This window comes from Octopus bimaculoides, chromosome 2 (genome assembly GCF_046866305.1).
Source record: "Octopus bimaculoides isolate indiv1 chromosome 2, ASM4686630v1, whole genome shotgun sequence".
Classification (NCBI taxonomy): Eukaryota; Metazoa; Mollusca; class Cephalopoda; order Octopoda; family Octopodidae; genus Octopus; species Octopus bimaculoides.
The window spans coordinates 34,514,760-34,538,699 of record NC_142929.1 but is presented as its reverse complement, the minus strand read 5'-3'; the positions used below and the strand labels follow the sequence as shown (position 1 = coordinate 34,538,699).

The 23,940-nt window shown below is 35.3% G+C and overlaps 1 protein-coding gene across 2 annotated transcripts in view; it reads left to right on the top strand.

Moving 5' to 3' along the window:
- Positions 1 to 23,940, top strand: part of LOC106868103 (uncharacterized) — a 28,972-nt gene that overhangs the window by 586 nt on the left and 4,446 nt on the right. For both annotated transcript variants that reach the window (XM_014913225.3, XM_014913224.3), the window contains exons 2-13: positions 5,047 to 5,295; positions 6,734 to 6,830; positions 7,948 to 8,200; positions 9,594 to 9,720; positions 10,905 to 10,983; positions 12,116 to 12,284; positions 14,410 to 14,556; positions 16,057 to 16,215; positions 17,630 to 17,721; positions 19,309 to 19,502; positions 21,048 to 21,265; positions 22,376 to 22,574. In XM_014913225.3, the coding sequence (XP_014768711.1) occupies positions 5,047 to 5,295; positions 6,734 to 6,830; positions 7,948 to 8,200; positions 9,594 to 9,720; positions 10,905 to 10,983; positions 12,116 to 12,284; positions 14,410 to 14,556; positions 16,057 to 16,215; positions 17,630 to 17,721; positions 19,309 to 19,502; positions 21,048 to 21,265; positions 22,376 to 22,574 (1,983 nt within the window). The remainder of the gene's footprint in view (positions 1 to 5,046; positions 5,296 to 6,733; positions 6,831 to 7,947; positions 8,201 to 9,593; positions 9,721 to 10,904; positions 10,984 to 12,115; positions 12,285 to 14,409; positions 14,557 to 16,056; positions 16,216 to 17,629; positions 17,722 to 19,308; positions 19,503 to 21,047; positions 21,266 to 22,375; positions 22,575 to 23,940) is intronic.

Sequence of the window (23,940 nt, the reverse complement as noted above, 5' to 3'; positions counted from 1 at the left end):
TTCGTAATAATTCAGTGTTTCACTTTTCTTTAATGTTCTGAGTTCAAATCTTGCTGTACCAACTTTATCTTTCATTCGTCTGTAATTGGTGAAATATATCTAGAAATGTACTTATATACACAGCCCCATTTGCCATAAATATATAGAAATCATTGTTTTTATTTTGAAAAGAAATGATCTGCCACTATACGCAGGTTGTGGGGAAAACCTAGTTAAAATGGTGTTATTAACTGTTTTCTTTCACTCAAATGATGTCGATGACACACACACACAAAGAGTCACTAATAAATCAACTGTGTCTTTAAAACTTTTTTCATAATTACTAAAATGATCGCTTAGCTTGAATAATACCTATTTACTACCATGTTTTTAATGGAGTATTGCAGTATCGAAAGAAGCTTGAATTTTGCATCTTTTCACGAGTATAATATCGCTCACTCGAAGATTTTAGCATCTTTCTTTAGAAAATTAATAAGGAAATGTAAATTCAAAAGATTTGTACTGTTCCTTATTACTTTATATTGAGGCCAAATGCCTCGCATATTATCACTCATTACAAGATTTTAGCGATGTTCAAACTATTTTTCCGTGTTAGATGTTCGTTTGTATTACGCCAGTCCACTCGAACCGAATTTAGAGAAGGTGGTTGTTTAGACCTGGACCAGCCGTCGTCAAGCTGACTTGTAGTAAAGGGTGCCTCAATTGTGACCATCCTGTCTTATATTTAAGCAATATATCTAATACTATATCATCTCAATAAGTAAGTCATTTTTTTAGGCGGTAGGGTGGAATTTGAGGGCGATTTGGCTGCTATTTTCACTAAGGGCTGCTCATGTAGAAGAAAATATTAACTATTTGTAGCTAAAATATGAATTCAAATTCTGAAGTTATTGATTTTATGTAAGGGACCCTTTAACGTATGTCACCGGTGTCATTCGGTCGGGAATTACCTTGCCTGTAGCAGGCAAAGCTTATCCGCAGCCCGAGCACCTCATAGACTTTATATTTTGAGCCGAATCAGCGTGCGCCTGTATGCATGCACACATGTATACGTATATGCACGCATCAGTAAAGTTGAACAAGTATGCCACCAATCATCAGTTTGCTGTGTCGACTGCAGCTTCTTTCTGGAGCACCTGCTTTGCCCTTGTAGCAACTGATGGTGATAGTGCTACGCCACTCCTATGGAAATGCCTATCTGATTGAGCATGCGAGTGACTAGCAGGTGTCCTAGTTTTCCATACAAGATGTATAACAGGGCGGATATTGAAAAAAATATGATTAAGAAATGGATAACCGTATCAAAAAAACAAATGTGTCCTAGGATTTCAAAGTTTGAATAATATAATATTCTCATGAGATGTAAAATTACATAGCTAAAAAATAGGTAACCCAACTTTCTCAATGAATTAAATTTTAAGAAATCTGTACTTAATATTGTCTGCTCCACATATAATTTTCAGGCCATAGTAGCAGAAGATACATGCAATACTAGAAAAAAAAATTTAATTTGCATAAGGTTTTTATGTAAACAGTTTGATTCATTTCTAATATATTGCTGTGATTTAGTTTATTAATGAAGGGAGAAGTAGAAAGTGTAGGGTTTACTAATGTTCTGTGATGTATGTATGAATCAGAAGTATGTGGTGTTCTGATTAGCAAAACATTGTGTCAGAACAATTATGAAATAAGATAGAGAAAGTAACTCTCACAAACCGTGCAAACAATACAGAGGGATGCTGTTAAAAAGGTGACAAACAAGTTCAATAAGAAATTTAGTCTTCAGATAGGTATCCACCAAGGTTTGTTTTTTAGCCTTCTTTTGTTTATCAAATAACCCAATTCTCGTAGCCAAATCAGAAGAAATATTAGCAGGAAGGTTCAACCATGGAAAAGCCTAGAAATAAGATGTCTAAAAGTAAACCTTGGACAGTAGAGTTATTTAGCACATAATTCTACAACCACCTGGGAAATAACCATATTTTACATGCTGGCAGGGTATAAGTAAGAATTCTATACTGTGTAAACCAATCTGTGTACACAAGATGCAGTGGGATCACAGACTGACATGCAGAGAAGGATTTCATAGGTAGATGCAAACGAATAGTTAGCAATAAGAGTACACAGGAAATGAATTCTATCAAATGTTTGGAAGACTCCTTTGAAATTGTTAACAGGTTCTGTTACTTAGGCAACCCAGCCAAGATTGTTTTCTCCACACGAAGGGAAGATTGTATGATGCTTGTGTATTAAGTATGGTATGACGTGGTAGTAAAACTTGGGAATTACATATAGAGGATGTATGAAGACTGGAAAGAAATGAAGTGAACATGTTCCACTGGATTTGTAATGTTAGTGGGTATGAATAACAGAAAACAAATGAGCTGAGAGAAAAACTTGGTAAAAGAGGATTTAACTTTGTATGTGAAGAAGACAGTGCTGGACCAGGTGAAGGATGATACTTGGGTAAAGTAGTACCAAGTGATCCAAGTAGGAGAAATCTGTTAGAGACACGGGTTTGAAAGTAGAGAAGACTGGTTTCCAGGTTAAACCTTAGTTGTTGATCAGGACAAAAGACTGTGCAAATCTGTGTAACCTATGCAAAAATGAGTCTATTTTCAAATAAGCATTATTTCTGAATAACAACAGCAAGAGAGCATCTACCTGAACACTTGAGGTAATGGTCAAATCTCTTTAAAATTACACTGTGTTACTTTGAACAAGAAAGGATGCATTGTATAATGTACACATAAATACATAGGGCTCAAGAGAACTGGATGGCTATGACTGGAACACTTTTGATCAAAGAGCTACTAAGTCAGTGCTGACTTGGAGTTAAATAACAAATAACTGGTTTGTTTCAGAAACTCTTTTTTTACTGTGTTTTTTTTTCTTGTGGGAAATGAAGCCTGCTTTCTTTAATGTTAGATTATTTCTTTTTAAAGCATATAGATGTTACTCCCTATAGCTCTTGATACACACATGGATTTACTCCAGGTAGGTGTCAAGCTTAACACTAGACAATTATGTTTAGACTATAATTGAAGAAAATTTGTTACAATGTGGAATCAAACTGAATTACAAACCATTAGGAGCTTACTTTTGTTCTATGCCACAACGATTACAACAATTTATAATAACATAATTATGTAGTTACATTATATATGGTTCTTGCCTCACATAATAATATGCAAAAGAATTTTCATACATTCTTTATACTATGTTTCAAATCAGCCAAATTATAATTCCAGCATAGTCTGGTTTCTCTTCTCTGTTCCTCTGTCACAAAGAGATTTCAGATTATAGCTCCTTTTCACTTTAGTGTCTCTGGTTAGGCCAAATCTAATATGCAGTCAATTATTTCCACTCAGTCTATGTGCACTCTAAGCTCTTCAACATATTTTCTGCTGGTGTCACTAGCCCTTTTGATACCAAACTGCCTGGGACTGTCTCTAGCCCTACAACATGGAATCAAACTGTCTTACAAACTATTAGGAGCCAGCCTTTTCTTTTAACGTGACCTAAATTAAAACCTATCAAAATTTCATGTTAATTTATGTTCCAAGTACCAACTTAATAGCAGCAAAGTTATTTTACTAAATTCTTCATTATTTTCAAAGTTAGATAAAACAAGGGCAGCATATCTAAAAAAAAATATGGCAAGAGAAGGGTTACATTGATGCTACTCAGATAGTCTTAAATATTATAGAATTTAGATGGGAAATTATATATATGAGGAATAATGAATTTGTAGATCTTTTTCCCCTTAGTCACGCACATCACTCACTGTAGGAATCAAATGTAAAATACTCAACATACACAGTAAAAATTTCCTTGTAGAAGAGATTACATAGAAATAAAAAAGCAACATGCAATTGATTCTTCTATGTGAAAAGCTGTTGTGGTTTTATGATTACATCATCTGATTTACTTAAAATTGTTTCTAAAAAATCTTAATATAACATCAATACAAGTAAACTCAGCTTAAGATTTATAGTTGAACATGCCTTTTCCAAGACCATAACTGAAATAAAATGACTCTTACTGAGTGGGGAGTGGAATTATTGTCAAGAGCTTGTTTGTTGTGTGCTTATATTTACTCAAAAGTCGTCACCATAAGCAATTCATGTATAAAATTCTTCTTTGCTGTGGTAGAATACATTTTATATCTAATACATTTAGGATATAATGTATAACTATAAATTACACAGATTTTGAAAATGATCAAATTAAACTACATTGTTAGCCTATATCCTAAAAACTTATAGTAACTTAAGTAGAAGAAATTAAAAACTGAAACTTGAGGAAATGTATCTATCAATCTAGTATTTTGAAGTGATTGAGGAAAATACCCTTTTAGTATGAAACCACTGTGGCCTAAAACTATTCCATAAAATACCTGCTTATATAATTATAATGATTTGGAACATGGTCAGTTTTGTTGCTAAATGGGTTTAGTTACTTGAATTCACCTCAGTACAAGTCAATTCCTTCCCATAACATTTCAATCATTGGAGCACCTGGGTTTTTTTTACCAATCCTTTTCACTCTTCTTGGTCTTGGACTTTCTTAATACATTTAACTAGTTCTGTATAGATTTAAATCTTGTAACTTCTATTTAAGTGTTTCGTTGTGTTTGGCAATCCTAATGGTACCCACTAAGATTATCGTCCTCAAGATAAGGGTTCTGTTGGATTTCAAGGAGTTTATTCATCTTGGACAAATTTTGCTTTTTTAATCCTATTTGGTACGTACTCACCTTTCCTATAAGCCAGCCCAGTTGAGTGTCAATTTCATCAATCACTTGACTACAAGTAGGTAGTCCTAGATTACATTGTTGCTAGTATCAGGTTTCCATCAACCTTTTGACAGATTTGGTCCAGTGTAGCATCTTTATCATTGTTCTTATGATAATGGTACTTACAATAGAAAACATTATTTGTTTTGCATATTTTTACAAGATCATGTGAAAATTTTCATTTTATTTAGACCTAGATTGCAATTTATATTCAAGATTCTAAAAATGTATTCTTTTACTGTTTCCAGCTGACTTAGCCAGTGACAGTGAAGATGTCCATTACTGTAAGAGATGTAAGCAGGAGTTTACAAGTCTCCATTTCTACCTTGAACACAAGATTCAGCATGACAATTTTAAGGTGATATATGCAAGATCTACATATGACCGTCGTGTGATTGTTCCAAAACTAGTCCCAAAAGAAAGCAAGGTCAGTAATCAACCATCTACGAACCAAAACATTGATGGTAAAGAAAATCAACAGAAACTTCCCAGAAGAGGTAAGAAACAGCTTATGGCATATAAACTCTCTCTTGTCCCTTTGAAAGATTGATTGGGTGCCTTTTGGCAAATGTATCAATTGTTTTTAAAGCTAGATATATTTCTTAGTGCACACCCTTCAACTGTGGTATCAGCACATGCTAATTATTACTCAGCTTAGTAGTAGTAGTAGGAGTAGTAGGACTTTTGGCCATCTGATCAGTAGTTCACTTCTTTAATCTTACAGCCATTTTGCTGCACTGACAGCTATCGTGTCTCATTTTGTTGAATATCATTGAACTGACATGTCTGGAAATTCTCTCTTTACTTAGTTCATTTTAAATAAGCCAACATGAGGGCCTCTGTATAAATGCTTAATTTGCTAGAAATAACAGCCAAATCTTTCTTGAATTACACACCCTCTGTTTTAAAAAGAGAAAGTGACATTATCTAATAATATTACCCTAGATACCTTAAATAAGCCCTGGAGGGTCACTACTTTAATGCCTTTCATCATGGATCTGCTCAATGAAAGTTGACTTCAGTCTAAACTACAACAGCATTTCAGACATACTCTATGGGGTTCTAGTCACATTATGTTATGTGAATTATCAGTTTCATAATGACTTGTAAAATCCAGTATTATACATGGCATACACATATCATCATCATCCTTTAATGTCTGTTTTCCATGCTGGCATAGGTCAGACATTTTGACCAGAGCTGGGAAGCTGCACCAGGTTCCAGTCTGATTTGGCTTAGTTTCTATGGCTGGATTCCCTTCCTAATGCCAGCCACTTTACAGTGTGTGCTGAGTGCTTTTAATATGTCACCGGCACAAGCACTTTTACATGGCATCAGCATGAGTGCTTATTATGTGACACCGGCATGAATGCTTATTGCATGGCACTGGCACAGGCCTTCTGCAGGCTGATCCTCTTCACCAGGAGATGCAGCCTTAACACTTCTGCTGTAGAGGACAGGTCTTATCATTTAATGTCTGTTTTTCATGTATCTCTTCTTCAGCAAGACACCTGTTGTCCATCTGTTATACTTTCATTTTCCCACTCTGTTTTGGGGCAATGGGAGGGAGATCTTGTCTTGTGAGTGTTTGGTGACTTCACTAGTGCTAATGCTATGAAAAAAGCACCCAATACACTCTAAAGTCGTTCGTGTTTGGAAGGATATCCAGCTGTAGAAACTATGTCAAAACAGAAATCTAAAGTTTGGCAAAGTCCTCTGGCTTGTTGGTTCATGTCAAATCATCCAACCCATGCCAGCATGGAAAAAGGGACGTTAAATGATTATATATATATATATATATACATATATATATATATATATATATATATAACACTTGCTGTCAATTTGTAAAAGAATCTTGCATATTGATGTTAATATATGTTCTCTGAACTAAGGCTTTTCTTTTTCTATCAATATTCTAATAATTCATTGTAGGTGGTCGAGGACGACAAAAGGTCCCAGATGTTGATGAAAAGCTAATAACAGAGAAAACTACGTATACGTGTGACAAGTGTGATAAAACATTTCATAGGTATGTGTTATAATTTTTATGGTGTGAAATTTTTATCTTGCAATGTTTTACCCAAGAGGGCACCAGTTTTGCCTATTATTGATTGATGATTCTAGATATTAATTCATGTATTTATGTACTAATATCCTTGGTTGGTTTGTTTTACTATTTTAGTACATTTCATTTCCAAAAGTCCAATTGTCTCTATGGGGACTTCATTCTTTCCCATATAATTAATAGTTTAAAGAAAACAGAGAATATACATAGAATAATCATTTTTTGAATCATAGTGCAGTCAATTAATAAGTTCTTACTTTTTCGCCTATGTCACGTTTTGGCCAATTTTTGTGTATATTTGCACCTTTAAAATGCATTATGATCTTATAAAACAATGACCTCTTCTGGGCATATTGGCTGCTATTTTTTTGCTTCTCTCAACAGGAGAATTTTCTTGTTCATTTATTTTACACCCATTTTTCTATGTTGGCTTAGGGTTAATTGAATACTTGTTTGAGTAAGTATTTCATGCCTGGACCACATGCAAGTATGGAAAAGTGAACATTAACATGATGATGATGCTCTTCTTGTCAAATAAGGGATTTTTTTTTTATCCTATTAGACTTTAGAAGGGCAGGACTATTGGATGTAATGTTTTCCATTGCCAGGAATGTAAACAATTAATTTTTTAGGTTATGACAAAGCAGAAACAAGAACTTCACATACATATTGAAACACACATGCACACAGTTTCTTATTTCTTTATTGCCCACACGGGGCTAAACATAGAGAGGACAGACAAAGGGATTAAGTCGATTAGATCGACCCCAGTGAGTAACTGGTACTTAATTTATCGACCCCGAAAGGATGAAAGGCAAAGTCAAACTTGGCGGAATTTGAACTCAGAATGTAGCGGCAGACGAAATACCGCTGAACATTTCACCCGGCGTGCTAACGTTTCTGCCAGCTCGCCTGACAATTCCACTGACAAGCCATTGGTCAAACTAAGTCTGTAGTAGAAGACACTTGCCCTAGGTACCATGTTGTCAGACTGAACCTGAACTCACATGATTGTGAAGCAGACTTTGTATTCTATGAGTATGTATGAGTTGTCATCAACTTTTGTGTGTTTATCTTACAGAGAAGCTGCTCTACGTCGTCATGTCAAATATGACCACACAAACAGTGATGATAATGAAGAGGAGGAAGAAGAGGTGGAGGATGGAGAAAAAGACAAGCAAACTGAAAAAGAAGACGTAGAAAACAAGGATGACAATCCAGAGAAAGTTGCTGTTGAAGATGTTGAACTCGATTATAAATCTGGGGAAATACCTGCTGATGGTAAACCAAGTCGACCATACACCTGCCAAATTTGCCAGCGCAGCTTCAAAAAGGTAAACAATAAATTTATAATATGTAATATAGTTGTGCCTGTTGTGTGTGTGTGTTAGGAAGGGCATCCAGCTGTAAAAATCCTGCCAAAACAGTCACAGAAGTCTGGTGCAGGCTTCTTCCTGGTCAGCTCCTGTCAAACCGTCCCACCCATGCCAGCATGGAAGGCAGATGTTAAACGATGATGATGATATATATATTCTTTTATTCTTTTACGCATTTCAGTCATTTAACTCTGGCCATGCTGGAGCACCACCTTAAAAGGTTTTAGTTGAAGAAATTAACCCTAGGACTTATTCCTTGTAATCCTAGTACTTATTCTATTAACCTCTTTTGCCAAACCACTAAGTTACAGGAAGAGAAACACACCACCATCGGTTTTTCAAGTGATAGTAGGAGTGCAAACACAGACATAAATAAATATATATATACACACATACACATGACAGGCTTCTTTTAGTTTTCTGTCTACCAAATCCACTCACAAGGCTTTGGTCAGCCCGAGGCTATAGTAGAAAACACTTACATAAGGTGCTACAGTGTGAGACTGAACCTGGAACCATGTGGTTGGGAAGCAAGCTTCTTACCACACAGCCACACCTGAGCCTATATATATTTAGTGAAGGCGGCGAGCTAGCAGAAATGTTAGCATACCAGGCAAAATAGTTAGCAGTATTTCATCTGCTGTTACATTCTGAGTTCAAATTCCGCCGAGGTCAACTTTGCCTTTCATCCTTTTAGGGTTAGTTAAATAAGTATCAGTTATGCACTGGGGTCGATGTAATCAACTTAATCCCTTTATCTGTCCTTGTTTGTCCCCTCTATGTTTAGCCCCCCCCCCCCCCTGTGGGCAATAAAGAAATATATATATATCTATATATATATAGTGTAGGCAAATGGTCTAATGGCTGAGGTGCCTGCACTCTGGATCACAAGATCATGGTTTTGATTCCTGGACTGGGCAGTGCATTTTCTTCTTGAGCAAAACACTTCATTTCATGTTGTTCTGTGATCACTTTGACATCTAACTTGTAGCATGTCATGCAATGTTAATTATATACACATATATATATATATATATATATATATATATATATATATATATATATGTATGTATATATACACACACATACACATACAATGGGTTTCTTGCTTTTATCTACCAAATCCACTCACAAGGCTTTGAGCCTATGGCTATAGTAGAAAACACTTGTGCGAGGTGCCACACAATGCAACTGAACCTAGAACCCCATGTTTGGGAAGCAAACTTTTTAAATTTCTTAACCGCATAGCTCTGCCTACACCTGTACATATTTCAAAATATTTTATTAAAATGTGGTTGACTTTTTACTTTTTTTTTTATCAACTAACACTGGTGATACTTTATATTTTCAGATTATTGTTTTGAGAACACACATGTTAACACATTCTGACAAGAGAGAGCATCATTGCTTTTTTGAAGGTTGCACATATGCTTTCAAGACCAAAGGATCTCTTATACGTCATATGAGAAGACATACAGGTCATTATGCAACAGTTAATTTTTCTTTTCCTATAGTTATATCTCTGACTAAAATAATTGGGTCTTTGAAGATTGAAACCATCACAAACCTGCGTAGCTTTGCTGAAGATGAAAGTTCACTTTACAACCCCTGTGGTTCCGGATTGGATTCCACTGTGCAGCACCTTGAGAAGATGCATAGCATCGTGGACAAGTATCTTCTGCTACAGCCTCATGTCAATCAAAAGCCTTGTTAGTAGATTTGGCTGGCAGAAACTGAAGAAGCCCATCATTTGTGTGTGTGTGTTTGCTTTGACATTGCATGATGGTTATAAATGAGTTTCACTGTCAACAAGCAATGTTGTTCATTTCCAGTCTTCCATGAAAAATATGTCTGGCCATGAGAAAATATGACTTCACTTGGAAACAGGATGGGCCTCCCACCATGGAAAATCTGCCTCAGCAAATTCCGTCTGACCCATTCAAGCATGGAAAAGTGGATGTTAACTGATGACAATGATGGTATAATTTTATATTATATTGAGGCACAGACATAGCTGTGTAGTTAAGGTATCCACTTTTCAACCATGTGGCTTTTGGGTCATTCCCATTGCACAGCACCTTGGGCAAGTGTCTTCTGTTATAGTCCCAAACCAGCCAATGTCTTGTGAGAGAATCTGTTAGAAACTGAGAGAAGACTGTCGTCTGTGTGTGCACATGTTCATATGTCTGTGAATGTTTGCCAAAAAGAATACTGAACTACGGCTACAAGTGATGACATCATTCACTGTTTGTGGTTGGGCTGCAACTGATGATGTGTGTTGACATTTCCTATCAATATTTCATCTGTTAGCTCTGCACTTTTGAATTCCTTCAGAGTAAAAGTGTCCCTCAAGAAATGGGTAACAATTGGACAAGAAGAGCATCCAGCCATGAATACCATATCTCAAATTTCCTCCCATCTACACCAAGCTAACAAGGAAAAGCAAAACGTATGAATGAATGATTACATTAAATCTTGAAATTTATGAAATTTATAGGGAAAAATGAGTTGAAGATTTGGCATAATTCAAGGAATGTGGGTGGCAATAGGATTGAGAGCAAATTAAGTAATTTATGCAAGAAACTATTGTTACTAAGAATTAATCACTCACAGTGCCCTTCAACCTTAAACTATATATGAACTTTATATTTATTTTTTTCAGGTGAACGGCCTTACACTTGTAATATGTGCAAGCGAAGCTTTACTGAATCTGGTGCTCTCAGCAGGCATCTAAAATCAAGGTCTGACTTGTTTTTATCTATATGTCATTACTATAAGAGATTTAACAGTTATTATTAAACAGTTGCAGTGGTGAATATTGGCAGAATGGCTTGGACATTAAACAAAATGCTTTGTGTATTTATCCCTGCACTTACATTCTAAGTTCAAATCTCGTGTAGGTCAGCTTTCTCTTTCTATCCATCTGTCGTCAATAAAATGGAGTACTACTCAAATATTAGGATCAGTTTAATGAACTTATCCCCTCCTCTTAAATTTCAGACCTTGTGCTTATGTTAGAAATAGTTAAGGGAGATAGATTGGCAGAATTGTTAGCATGTCAGATAAAATGCCTGGTGATTTTTGTTCCAGCTCTTTATGCTCTGAATTCAAATCCTGCCAACTTTGCTTTTCATCCTTCCAGGGTTGATAAAGTACCACTCAGATAGAGGGGTTGGTTTGATCAACCAAGCCTTTGCTCCAAATATGTGGCCTTGCATGCATGTTAGAAATTATTATTAAACCGTTATCTTTTAACAAGACTCACAATCATAATTATATATTTTGTTCTCCATAGTTATCTGTTGAATATCCCTATGATTATCAAAATGATTAATGAGAAATTTCTCCATCATTAAATTGTATTTTATGTGGTTATAAATAAACTCTTTAAACAACAAATAATAATCAATAAATATGACAATATGTATAGTAATTTTTTTTGTGTACAATTACAATATTTTCTGGCATGCAAGTCAAATTTTTCAGACCAAAACTTATAGCCAGAAAAAGATGGGTTGACTTAACAGACCAAAAATTCCATTTATATTGCACCAAAATTTGGAAAGATAGTGACGTTGTTTGAATGTTTATACTACATGTTTATGTTATATACTACATCAACTTGTATGCTGAAAGAATATGGTATTATGAGAGATTTTGTTTGGCATTGTCAGATTTCTACACTTTAGTTAGAATAATATTTTTTTAATGTTAAGAGGAAAAATAAATTTTAATATTTTTTATCAAATTAACTGCCACGTTACATTAGCAAATAAACTTTACTCTAGAATACTGTTGCTGCATGTTTCTCATTCAGAGATTTAGAACTAATAATTTTATTAATGTTTTTTTTTTTTATTAAATTTCAAACAGAACTCCATGTACAGCTAAGAGGGATTCTGATTTACCATGTTATGGTCAACGCTGGAACTTTATTGCAAATTTTCCATCTACAATGGGAAAAATTCAAAATACAAATGAAAATACAAACTTACAAACTACTGATGTAACTAATTCTGAGGAAGAAGCTTTTGTTCAACAGGTCTGTATCGCTGAAATATTTATGGCTCTATTTTTGTATTGCGGTAAAAATTTCGATTGTAATCATCATCATCATCGTTTAACGTCCGCTTTCCATGCTAGCATGGGTTGGACGATTTGACTGAGGACTGGTGAAACCGGATGGCAACACCAGGCTCCAGTCTAATTTGGCAGAGTTTCTACAGCTGGATACCCTTCCTAACGCCAACCACTCAGAGAGTGTAGTGGGTGCTTTTACGTGTCACCCGCACGAAAACGGCCACGCTCGAAATGGTGTCTTTTATGTGCCACCCGCACAAGCCAGTCCAGGGGCACTGGCAACAATCTCACTCGAAAATCCTACGGGAGCCAGTCAGGTGGTACTGGCAACGGCCACGCTCAAAATGGTGCATCTCATGTGCCACCCGCACAAGAGCCAGTCCAGGGGCACTGGCAACGATCTTACTTGGCTTGCCGGGTCTTCTCACGCACAGCACATTTCCAAAGGTCTCGGTCAGTAGTCATCGCCTCGGTGAGGCCCAATGTACGAAGGTCTCGCCTCACCACCTCAGCCCAGGTCTTCCTGGGCCTACCTCTTCCACGGGTTCCCTCAACTGTTAGGGTGTGGCACTTTTTCACGCAGCTATCCTCATCCATTCTCACCACATGTCCATACCAGCGCAATCGTCTCTCTTGCACACCACAACTGATGCTTCTAATGTTCAGCTTTTCTCTCAAGATACTTACACTCTGACGGGTATTCACATTGACATTACACATCCAACGGAGCATACTGGCTTCATTCCTTGCGAGCTTACGTATGTCCTCAGCAGTTACAGCCCATGTTTCACTGCCATGTAGCATGGCTGTTCGTACGCATGCGTCATACAGTCTGCCTTTTACTCTGAGTGAGAGTCCCTTTGTCGCCAGCAGGGGTAAGAGCTCTCTAAACTTTGCCCAGGCTATTAATAACTTTTAATCATCAATTCTGTTATTACTGGTGTTTATACTTTTATTTCCATATCAACACTGGATTGAATTTGCAACTAACGTAGCTTCTATCAAAGCAGTGATGTTCCTTTTGCTATACATAGCAAAAGGCACATTTCTTTTACATAGCTTCTATTGTATGCAATACTAATAAATATGACGTATTGCTCCTGTATAATTCATCATCACATTGTTTTTTTTTTATCTATTTTACCATATTCCAGGTCTAACAAAGCAAATGCTAACATGACATTCATTTTGTTAGACATTCTACGCAATATGTTGTCATTCATATCAAGCTTACATCATCTTGTTTGTAAAGCTCAGCATCCTGAGTTTTGACCTCAGCACTATTTCCAATTTTTCTTTTCCATAAGTACCTTCTACTGTCTGTATATTGACACTTAACATATTAACTGATACTTTTAATATTCTATCACTTTCTCTGTTCACTTCTGTGAAGTCTCATAGTGCAGATTATTAATGAAGTCTCTTCTCACAACCTCTTTCTTAGATTCAGAAAATATTTGATTGAGATATGAATATCCTTCAAATATTTCCCTTAACATAAGATTGCTGTAAATTGTTTTGTTTAACCCTAGCCTGCTCTGATTGGGCAACCTATGATCAAAGGCATTCCATCCATCCATTTTTTTTTTAAGACATGTAATTTGAGGAAGATCTATTTGCTATCACTACCAGGTCAAGCAACTGCATAGAAGCTCCCTCATTGACTTGATTCTACTTTTATTAATTCAAATTGACGAGGCATTGTGGTAAAAGCATAAAGATAAACCAACATATTTCCTTCATGGGAATATACATTATTGTTTTTTCTTGAATGATGGAGCTTGTATGTACATGTTTGTTTCAGAGTGCTGAAAATGCTGCTTCTCAGCTTGTTCAAAAGAATAACATTTTAAAAATTTAGTTGAAGTAACTGAATATGTAATTCATTACTTTATTTCTATTGTCTTGTCAATTTGTTAACAATGCAAAAGAAAAGATATACTAGTTATGTTTTGGATATTATGATAATTGTTTTTATTATTATATGGATGGCAAGTAAGATAAGAAATTTAAATGATAATTTTCACATTTATTAATGTTATGATTGTCCTAATTGGAATATTATTTTGCAATTTTTGACCCATTAGTCTCAGACTGATAATGTATTGCCTATGGATGATTCTGTCTGTGAAGCTGGTGACTCAGAAACTACCACAGAAACATCTCAAGATAATGATAAATGCTCTCCAGTAATGGTAGAAAAGATTGATCTTCTTAAAACAACTCAGTGTTGGGTAAGTTTGTTGAATTTATTTGTAAATTTTTTCTAAGTTCCCTCTTTGAGGTAACTTAAACAATTATCACTGAATTTGAAAATTAATTATATATTTCCTCCTAGATAGGGAAGTGATTTTTTTTTATAAACCTTTTTAAATACTATGTAGTTATATATAGATAGATATAGGCACAGTTTTGGTTGTGTGCTTAAGAAGTTTACTTCCCATCCACATGGTTTCAGGTTCAGTCCCACTGTGTGGGACCTTGGGCAAATGTCTTCTACTATAGCTGATTAAAGCTTCACGAGTGGATTTGGTAGACAGGGTCTGGAAGAAGACCTCCGTCTCTCTCTCTCTCTCTCTCTCTCTCTCTCTCAGGGTGGTTGGTGTTAGCTGTAAAAACCGCCCCAAAACACACAAAAAGTTTGGTGCAGTTTTCTGCCTGGCCAGCTCCTGTCAAACCATCCAACTCGTGCCAGCATGGAAGGCGAACATTAAACGATGATGATATATATATATAGAGAGAAGCAGGCAGGCAGACAGAAGGGAGAGGGAGGGAGAGATCTGTGTATGTACCCTTGTTTGTACATCATGTGATTGTTGTAAATGAGCATCGCCATCATACAAGTAGTGCTGTTTCCAAACTTCCATGTCTGTCCATGAGGGAAATATTACATTGCTTGGTAACAAGAAGGGCACCTGACTGTAGAAATCTGCCTCGGTAAACTCCATCCAACCCATGTAAACATGGAAATGTGGACATTAGATAATGATGGTAAGGATGATATTTTAATGTGACTTTCAAATTTTCAGAGCTTTCTCTTTACTCCGTTTTTCTTGGTGGCCTCAGTTGATTGGCTTTGTGTATTAAGAAATATGAATTGCTGAATCTCATTCTAAAATTGGACAGCAACTGCTCTAAACCCTAAATGGGGAAATGGTACATCATAATTTTTCATTTCAACTTTTGATGTTCCAAAGATAAAAGTGCATTCTAAATAACATGAATAGTTGATGATTGAAAAACCATAGATTGCTTGGATGTTTTCTTAGAAGTAGCAGATGATTTCTGTTCCTTAGGCAACATAATACCACCAGTGGTGCTATTATAGTGGTTAGGCTTTGAGAGAGAAAAAACTTGCAAAGTGCTTCCGTTTTCATTAGAGAGTTGCTCTGAATGAAAGTTATGCTACATATACTCTTCTAAACCTGCTAACCCTCTGCCTCTGCACCTAAACACTTTTCTTTGACCATCCTTACTGTTTCATCTGCCAGGTCTTGTAGAAAACACACAACACTTTATGCAATTATTTGTCTCTATTGACATTGGTATGAATATCATTTTTATCAGTGTATAAACTCCACCGAATTTGAGGAGCCTAAAAACGCTATAGGCATTGTCTCTTCTTAATACTAATTTATAAAAAATAAAAATTTACATAGAACTCTGAGAATTAGTAATCTCCAATGAAGTTAGTACCAATATGTGTTTTACTTCATGCTTCTTTTTTTCTTTAGGTATGTTGTGAAGATTTCTCCTGTGTTAATTCACTTCGGGTACATTTACGGACTCATCTTGCAGACATGCCATTCCGATGTGGTCTTTGTCATTTTGTTGCTGAGAAGCGCCAAGAACTGGGTCGACACATGCTTTCCCAGCATAAAATTGAACTGAAGGTTTTTTTCTTTGTTTTTCTTATTCTTAATGAAACTCAACAATTTTTTACATAGAATTCCTATTTCTTAATTTAGATTTAGGATTGTATCAGCTTTAAATACTTTACAGAATAATTAATCCGATATATCCAGGTAAATTGTTTGACTAAGTATAACAAGTTACTACCACAGACTGGCCGTTGCCAGTATCGTCTGACTGGCCTTCATGCGGGTGACACGTAAAAGCACCTACTACACTCTCGGAGTGGTTGGCGTTAGGAAGGGCATCCAGCTGTAGAAACTCTGCCAGATCAGATTGGAGTCTGGTGTAGCCATCTGGTTCGCCAGTCCCCAGTCAAATCGTCCAACCCATGCTAGCGCGGAAAGCGGACGTTAAACGATGATGATGATGATTATATTACAGTAACCTCCCGATTAAGTACATGTCCAGTTAAGTACGCACTCATTTAAGTACACATCCCAGATAAGTACATGCAAAATCTTCAAGAATCTCAGGTTCAAGTTTATCAATGATTTATTCTACGGCAATGCTTCCCTTTTCATTCAAACACTTCTCCTTTCTGTTGCTTGACATGGAGAAAACTGACAGGAAAGATGACAAAAATATGATCTAAAATCATGTGCATACATGAGCCTTGCTGTGGTTAGCTGCATGCATACTTTCGTGCAACTGATTTGCTACTGCTGTTGCTATGTATGCACCTACTGGCTATCTACACACAAGCAGTTAGGTTCAAGTTGTGTACTTAAAAGGGAGGTCGCTATACGCTGCTTGTTGTGACACTAGAGACAGTAATTTTATTGTTTGCATCTCCATAGCAAATGTTTTTATTAGAACGTGTATCCATGATAGTGTGGAGGCGCAATGGCCCAGTAGTTAGGGCAACGGACTCGTGGTCATAGGATCGCGGTTTCGATTCCCAGACCGGGCGTTGTGAGTGTTTATTGAGCGAAAACACCTAAAGCTCCATGAGGCTCGGCAGCGGATGGTGGCGAACCCTGCTATACTCTTTCACCACAACTTTCTCTTACTTCCTGTTTCTGTTGTGCCTGTAATTCAAAGGGTCAGCCTTGTCACACTGTATCACGCTGAATTTCTCCGAGAACTACATTAAGAGTCTGTGGAGTGCTCAGCCACTTGCACGTTAATTTTACGAGCAGGCTGTTCCGTTGATCGGATCAATTGGAACCCTCGATGTCATAAGCAACGGAGTGCCAACAACAACAACAACAACAATCCATGATAGAAACATGGAGACATGAAAGCAGAAGTGCAACTAGGGTTTAATTGCAATATTTTTTTTCTTTGTCTGGAAAGTCAATTATTTTGTTTTTGTAGTATAGGCTTTTAATTTTACCCTTTTATTTTCATTTATGCTATTTTTTTCATCAGAAAATAAATTTATATTCATAGGGTCCAGAAGAATCTTTAACTTCTTGTTCATCTATTCTTGATGAGGGTACTGTACAAGAAAAGGAAGAGTCCAACCTAAGTGTAGTATGTCGGTAAGTCTCTTACATTAAAGTTTTGAATGAGTTTTCCCATTCTTATTCTCTTAATTTCTATAATTCTTATCATTGTAGTTGAAATAAGGGGGTTTGCTTTTTTTTTTTATGTTTTTGTAACTGAATACTACTTTTTGCTCATTTAGAAAAGTGAGGATAAAAGTTAGATTAATAAGGACGAGTAAGAAACAGTTTTTCTAAATGATATAACATAATGTCATTAACTTATTATATTGATAAATTTTATTTTAAATAATTCATTATTAATTATATTGATTTCTTGTGTTTGGATACAAAAATTAATTTATAATGTGCATGTGGATGATAATTGTTTCAAGTTCTATAATGCATATATTTGTAAATCTTTGATTATACATTTGAAATCTAAATTCATTTCTATAAGATTTGTAAGAAGCTTACTCCCCAATCACATGGTTCCAAGTTCAGTTTCACTGCAGGGCACCTTGGGCAATTGTCTTCTACTATAGTCTTGGGCCAACCAAAGCCTTATGAGTGGATTTAGTAGATGGAAACTGAAAGAAGCCTGTTGTATATAGCTATGTGTGTGTCTTTGTTTTTTCTCCCCATCACTGCTTGACAACCGGTGTGGATGTGTTTATGTCCCCATAACTTAGTGGTTCAGCAAAAGAGACTAATAGAATAAATACTAGGCTTAAAAAATAAGTCCTGGGGTCAATTTGTTCATCTAAAACCCTTCAAGGCAGTGCTCCAGCACGGCCGCAGTCAAATGACTGAAACAAGTAAAAGAATCTCCTCAAGTCTGCTTTCCATGCTGGCATGGATTGGATGGTTCCACAGGATCCAAAAGGCTGGAGGACCACATCTTACTCCAATGTCTCTGTCTTGATATGTTTTTTACAGCTGGCTACTCTTGCTAATGCCAATCACTTTACAGAGTATACTAGGTGCTTTTATTCCTGGCACTAGCACAAGTGAGGTCACCTAGTAATTCAATTGAGAAGGAAAATAGAAGGGAAGGTGGCTTTAAACAAGGTACCGAAAAGTTAAAGTATGATGGAACAGTTTTAATGTTGTGGAGAAGATTCAGTTGCACCACATTTTGTACGGGTGGAGTAGTGCCAGCAGAGAGATAAATATAGTGGTAACAAAATGCCAGAGCAAACCCTCAATGTAACATATCCAAGAAGAGTGCATGGAGATGGAAAGATCAAGGAAGATGGGTAAAGATTGCAAGGATGTGTATAAGGGAAGAGTGAGTTGTGAATAGAAATAGGGGGGAGGTGGAGTGGTCAGTGACAACAATGAGGGATGAATATCAATAGAAATAGAAAATGACTCTGTGGCAAGTGAGTAATACTTGCAATATAAAATGATGTTGATTAATTGGTATAACTTTGATTGTGTAGTTGGCAGTGCAGTACCATGATTTTATAACCATTGCATATTGCATATGTTTCTTAATATTAATGAATATTTTTCTTGTGTAAACAATTTGTCATATATTGATATGCTTGTGTTTTATTCTACATATACAACATAGCTATTTTTTTTTTTAATGTTTCTTTTATTTAATAATTCAATCTAAATATTTTTTTACTATTCTAGAAATGCGCGAATAGCTGTCAATCAACTGCTGAAGCTGAAAAAGGAATTAGAGCCAAATTCTCCAGATGAAGAGGAGGCAAAAGTATTTACGCCTGCTGAAATTCAAGGTGGTCGACCAGTATATAAATGTCATGTCTGTATGCGTTCATTCCGTGGAAGTGCATATTTACGATTTCATCTTAGAAGCCACACAGGTATAGTTTTTATTCCAGAGGCTTCTTAGCCACTTTTCACGATAGCAGATTTATATGTAAATTATTTAGGCCTATTTGAAGCATTGAGAAATTTGAAATTAAGTCTTTTTAAGAAGGTGTGTGTAGTGGTTCATTATTGTGGCCATCTGTCATTTTGTTTGTTGTTTTCCATCTAATAGGTACCTGATATATTAATAGCTATTTTTTATAGCCTCATTTGCATTTAAGCAGACACTTAAAAAGACTTATTTTCAAATTTGAAAGTACTATTTAATATTTAGTATTAATACATTCTTGAACTTTTCATACCTCCGTTTGGCAGACATCCATAAATGTATAAAAGATAATGCAGTAAGTTATTGATCATATGCAGCATACAATCCATTTGTGTGTATAAGATTTATAAAAAAATTTAACACTGTTAGCAACTTAAATGCCAATTGTTAAATGGAAGTGTGGAAGATGAAGTGAATAAGCTAAATAAGAAAAAACGATTTGGCATTGAAGATGTTATTGAAGTAGACTGTATATTCTTAGTAAAACATATGTAAAGGTATTTTTAGCAAATATTGGTTTTCATACTTCGATTTTGACATGCTGACACAGGCTAGTGAGTGTGATACAGAAAAAAATGGAAACTTCCAGAGAAAATTGTGTAAATCTGAAAAATACAGTGAAAATGTTTAGAAAAGCTATTTGACCTGATAAAAATCTTATGTAAAATCTTAATATGTTTATACATATATATATATATAATAGTGTACGTTTAAACACAAGAGAAAGCTGCCTTCAACAGGCAGTTTTTACATGCTAGAAGAAGTAGTCAAAACGACCAAAACCACATTTAAGAGCAATCTTCAAAAGGAATAAAAAATAAAAACTTTTACCTTGTTAGTTTAATCCGGTCAGACCTAGGTTTCAAAATTTTTTTAGCAAATAAAATAATTTGCTAGCCGAAATCTCTTCAGTGACCGTGCCATAACACTAACATATAATTAAGAAACGAATAACACGTGTCTCATTGTTATATATTATAATTTTTCAAATTCACTGCTCAAGTGCAGTTTCAGTTGGCAGTAAATGAATAAATGCCAAACTAATCTTTTAAAAATTGCTAAATATACGTAAAATATAGAGAGGTGAGTTTTTTTAGAAATTTCACACCAGTGGCCTAACATGTATAAAAAGTCAATAGACAACGGGCAAACTGCAGCCTACTTTCCAAATGGCATTCCTAACAAAAAAGATATCTTAGGTTTTCTTTTGTAGTGCAGCCCACATGATGAGCTATGTCTTATGCCAGCCTTCTTCTCAAAAAAAAAAAAATTAACTGTGTGTGATTTAGATGGATATTTACACATCTTCCATTTGTATGGATGTAGAGGCATCAATGCCTACACACATGATGCAGACACAAAATTAAGACTTCATTTGTTAAAATAAATTGAAAGATAATTCAAATTCATATGTATGGTTGCACTTGTCAAAAATCTATGCTAATTTCTGAAATACTTACTTTATGCTGTTTGCTTTGTATTCATTCAGGTGAGAGACCTTTCAAGTGCAGTGAATGTGGTAAAGCGTTTACTACTAAAGACATGTTAAACAAACATGTTAGCACTCACTCTGAAGAACGTAACTTTAAATGTGGAGAATGCGGCAAGTTATTCAAGCGAATTTCCCATGTACAAGAACATCTCAAAATTCACAGCACTATGCGTCCTTATACATGTTCTGTGTGTGATAAATCTTTCAAAACATCTGTAAGTATATTTCCTTTTTTTTTTTTTTTAGTACTTGATAAACACATTAAATGATTTGAATGAACAGATGCCATGCATCAAAATGAATTTTTCAAAAGCTTAACTTTACATAAAACATTCTTATAAAAAGTTATTAGTAATAGTAATATGCTTATGTATTGGAAAAAGCTTTCATTAGTTAAAAGCAGAATATGTGTAGTTATATATTAAGGAAATTTTAATATTTTTATTAAAATTTAGGAAACTGTTCATTGTTTTAATTAGTATAAACCTTGTCAAAAACAGTTGTAAAATTATATGATTGTCTGATTGGAAAAATTTGCACTAGAAGCTATATTGTTTATTTATTCAATATTGCTAGGTTATATTGAAACTATGCTCTAGGGAAATAAACAGTATTAATTTCTGAAAGGCATGGGATCATTTAGCCCTAGGTCAGCCCTCATTGAAGGGACCTCGATCAAAAGTTCTTCAATCACAACCATTCTTCCATTTTTATTTTCAGATATAATATATACATTATGTAAGGTATATTTCACTTTTATAGGACATTAGTGTGCTCTGAGAGGGATTTGGTTGTTATTTCTACCTCATAAGAGAGGCTCCATCAGTGGGTCATATGTATTGGATATGCAAGTTGCATGGTAAACTTAATTTGATTCCCAGTTTAAATCTGCCACTTGGTGCATAGATGCCTTTAGCAGAGTTCACTCAGTTGTAAGGATTCAGATTAGGTATCCAACTAAGCTCTTTGCACCAGTCTTAGAGGTCCTGCAAAAGGTGATAGAAGCTGCTCATTTTCGTTTGGCTGGACCTTAGAGAAAGGAGTAATGGATTCATAGAAACTGTTGAGAGCCTGACTAAATACTTAGTAATTATATCATTTTACATTCTGAATTCAATTCCCACTGAAGTCATTACCTTTCATCCTTCTGATTTTGATCTAAGTACTGGGATTGATTACATCAACTACATCCCTTCTTCCAAATTTATTATATTATACCAAACTCAGAAATAAATATTTTCTAATTTAATGTTACTTGTTGCCATCAGTTTGATACTAGATACAATTTTTATTCATACTTTTATATTACTTCTATATTTCAACAGAATGCATTGAAAGTACATCTTCGAATCCATACCGATGTTCTTCCTTATGAGTGTCAGTTCTGTCAGCGCCACTTCCGTGAGAAAGGCTCTTTACAAAGACACGTGCGTATGCACACTGGTGAACGTCCATTTCAGTGTAAATTCTGTAATCGAAGTTTTGCTGAGCATGGTACTCTTAACCGACATCTCAAAGCCAAAGGTAAATTTTCTACCATCTGATCCTTATAGATTACACTGTGTAACAAAAAAATTTTTTTTCTTTTTTGGTTTTGGTCAGTGAGTGTTTTTTCTTTTCCAATTTGCTTCTATCTAGAAATCAAATGAAATGAGCATTATTCCCTTCAAACTTTGCTTTTGTAACCTGGACATCAATGTTTTGAAACTGGCCTATTTTCCATTACATTTCAGATAGATTCAGCACTGAGTTGCTGAAGCAGAAATATTGTTATAACAAATATTCTGCTGCTCAATACCACAGATTTGTTTGTAAGTTGCTTGACCGTAAGCACTTGAGCATATGCCTTAGTGGCTGATAATGTGTGCATCTCTGATCATGAGTAGGAGTAGTGGAGGAGCATCATAACCATGTGTTGAGAGGGATTCTTTAGTGTTTGAATAAATGTATCAAAAGTAAAGTTTCAAAGAAATATTAGCTATTTTTCATACTTTCCAGGAGTAAGCAAATAGGAAAAAGCAGTTGCTACCGAAGGATAAAACACATGTTACAGTGTTATTATTATTAACAACATTATGAAGGCAGTGAGCTGGTACAATTGTTAGCATTGCCAGGTGAAATGCTTAGCGGTATTTTAACTGCCGCTATGTTCTGAGTTCAAATTCCACCGAGGTCAGCTTAGCCTTTCAACCTTTCAGGGTCAATTAAATAAGTACCAGTTACGCACTGGGGTTGATGTAATTGACTTAATCCCTTCCCCCAAATTTGAGGCCTTGTGCTTCCAGTAGAAAGGATTATTAACAACATTATTATGTTACTGAATACTCTGTCTCTGGATTTACTTGTACAACATTTCAGACAATGTCATCTAATTTCACATGAGACTCACCTAACTGAATTAAGATTTTGTAGTTCAAAAACAGTTTTTTTTTCTTCAGATTCTGAAGTATGCAGAAATTACTGCAAGTGATTAGTACTGAGCATCTTATCTGATTAATACATATTTATTAATGTAGTTAAATTAACCCTTTAGCATTTAAGCCAGCCATTTCCAGCTCAAGTATTCTACCTATTTTATGTTCAAACCAACCAGATCCAGCCTCTTGCACCTCTCCTGTGATGTCATTCTAAAAAAATATTGCACCATTGAAATTTTAAAGCAGTGAGACGATGCATGTCAAATTCAAAACAATATGAATGAATACACATTACATTTGACAGTAATTTGAATGCTAAAGTGTTAAACTATTACTGACATCATAAGAATTTTTATAAATTTTCAAGCAAACATGAAATAATTCTTTATGGAATAATATTTCTTGAAGCACATAACATACAGCTATAAAGTTAGCATTTAAATATTGGGCTGGAAAACTCTTTTTAAATAGAA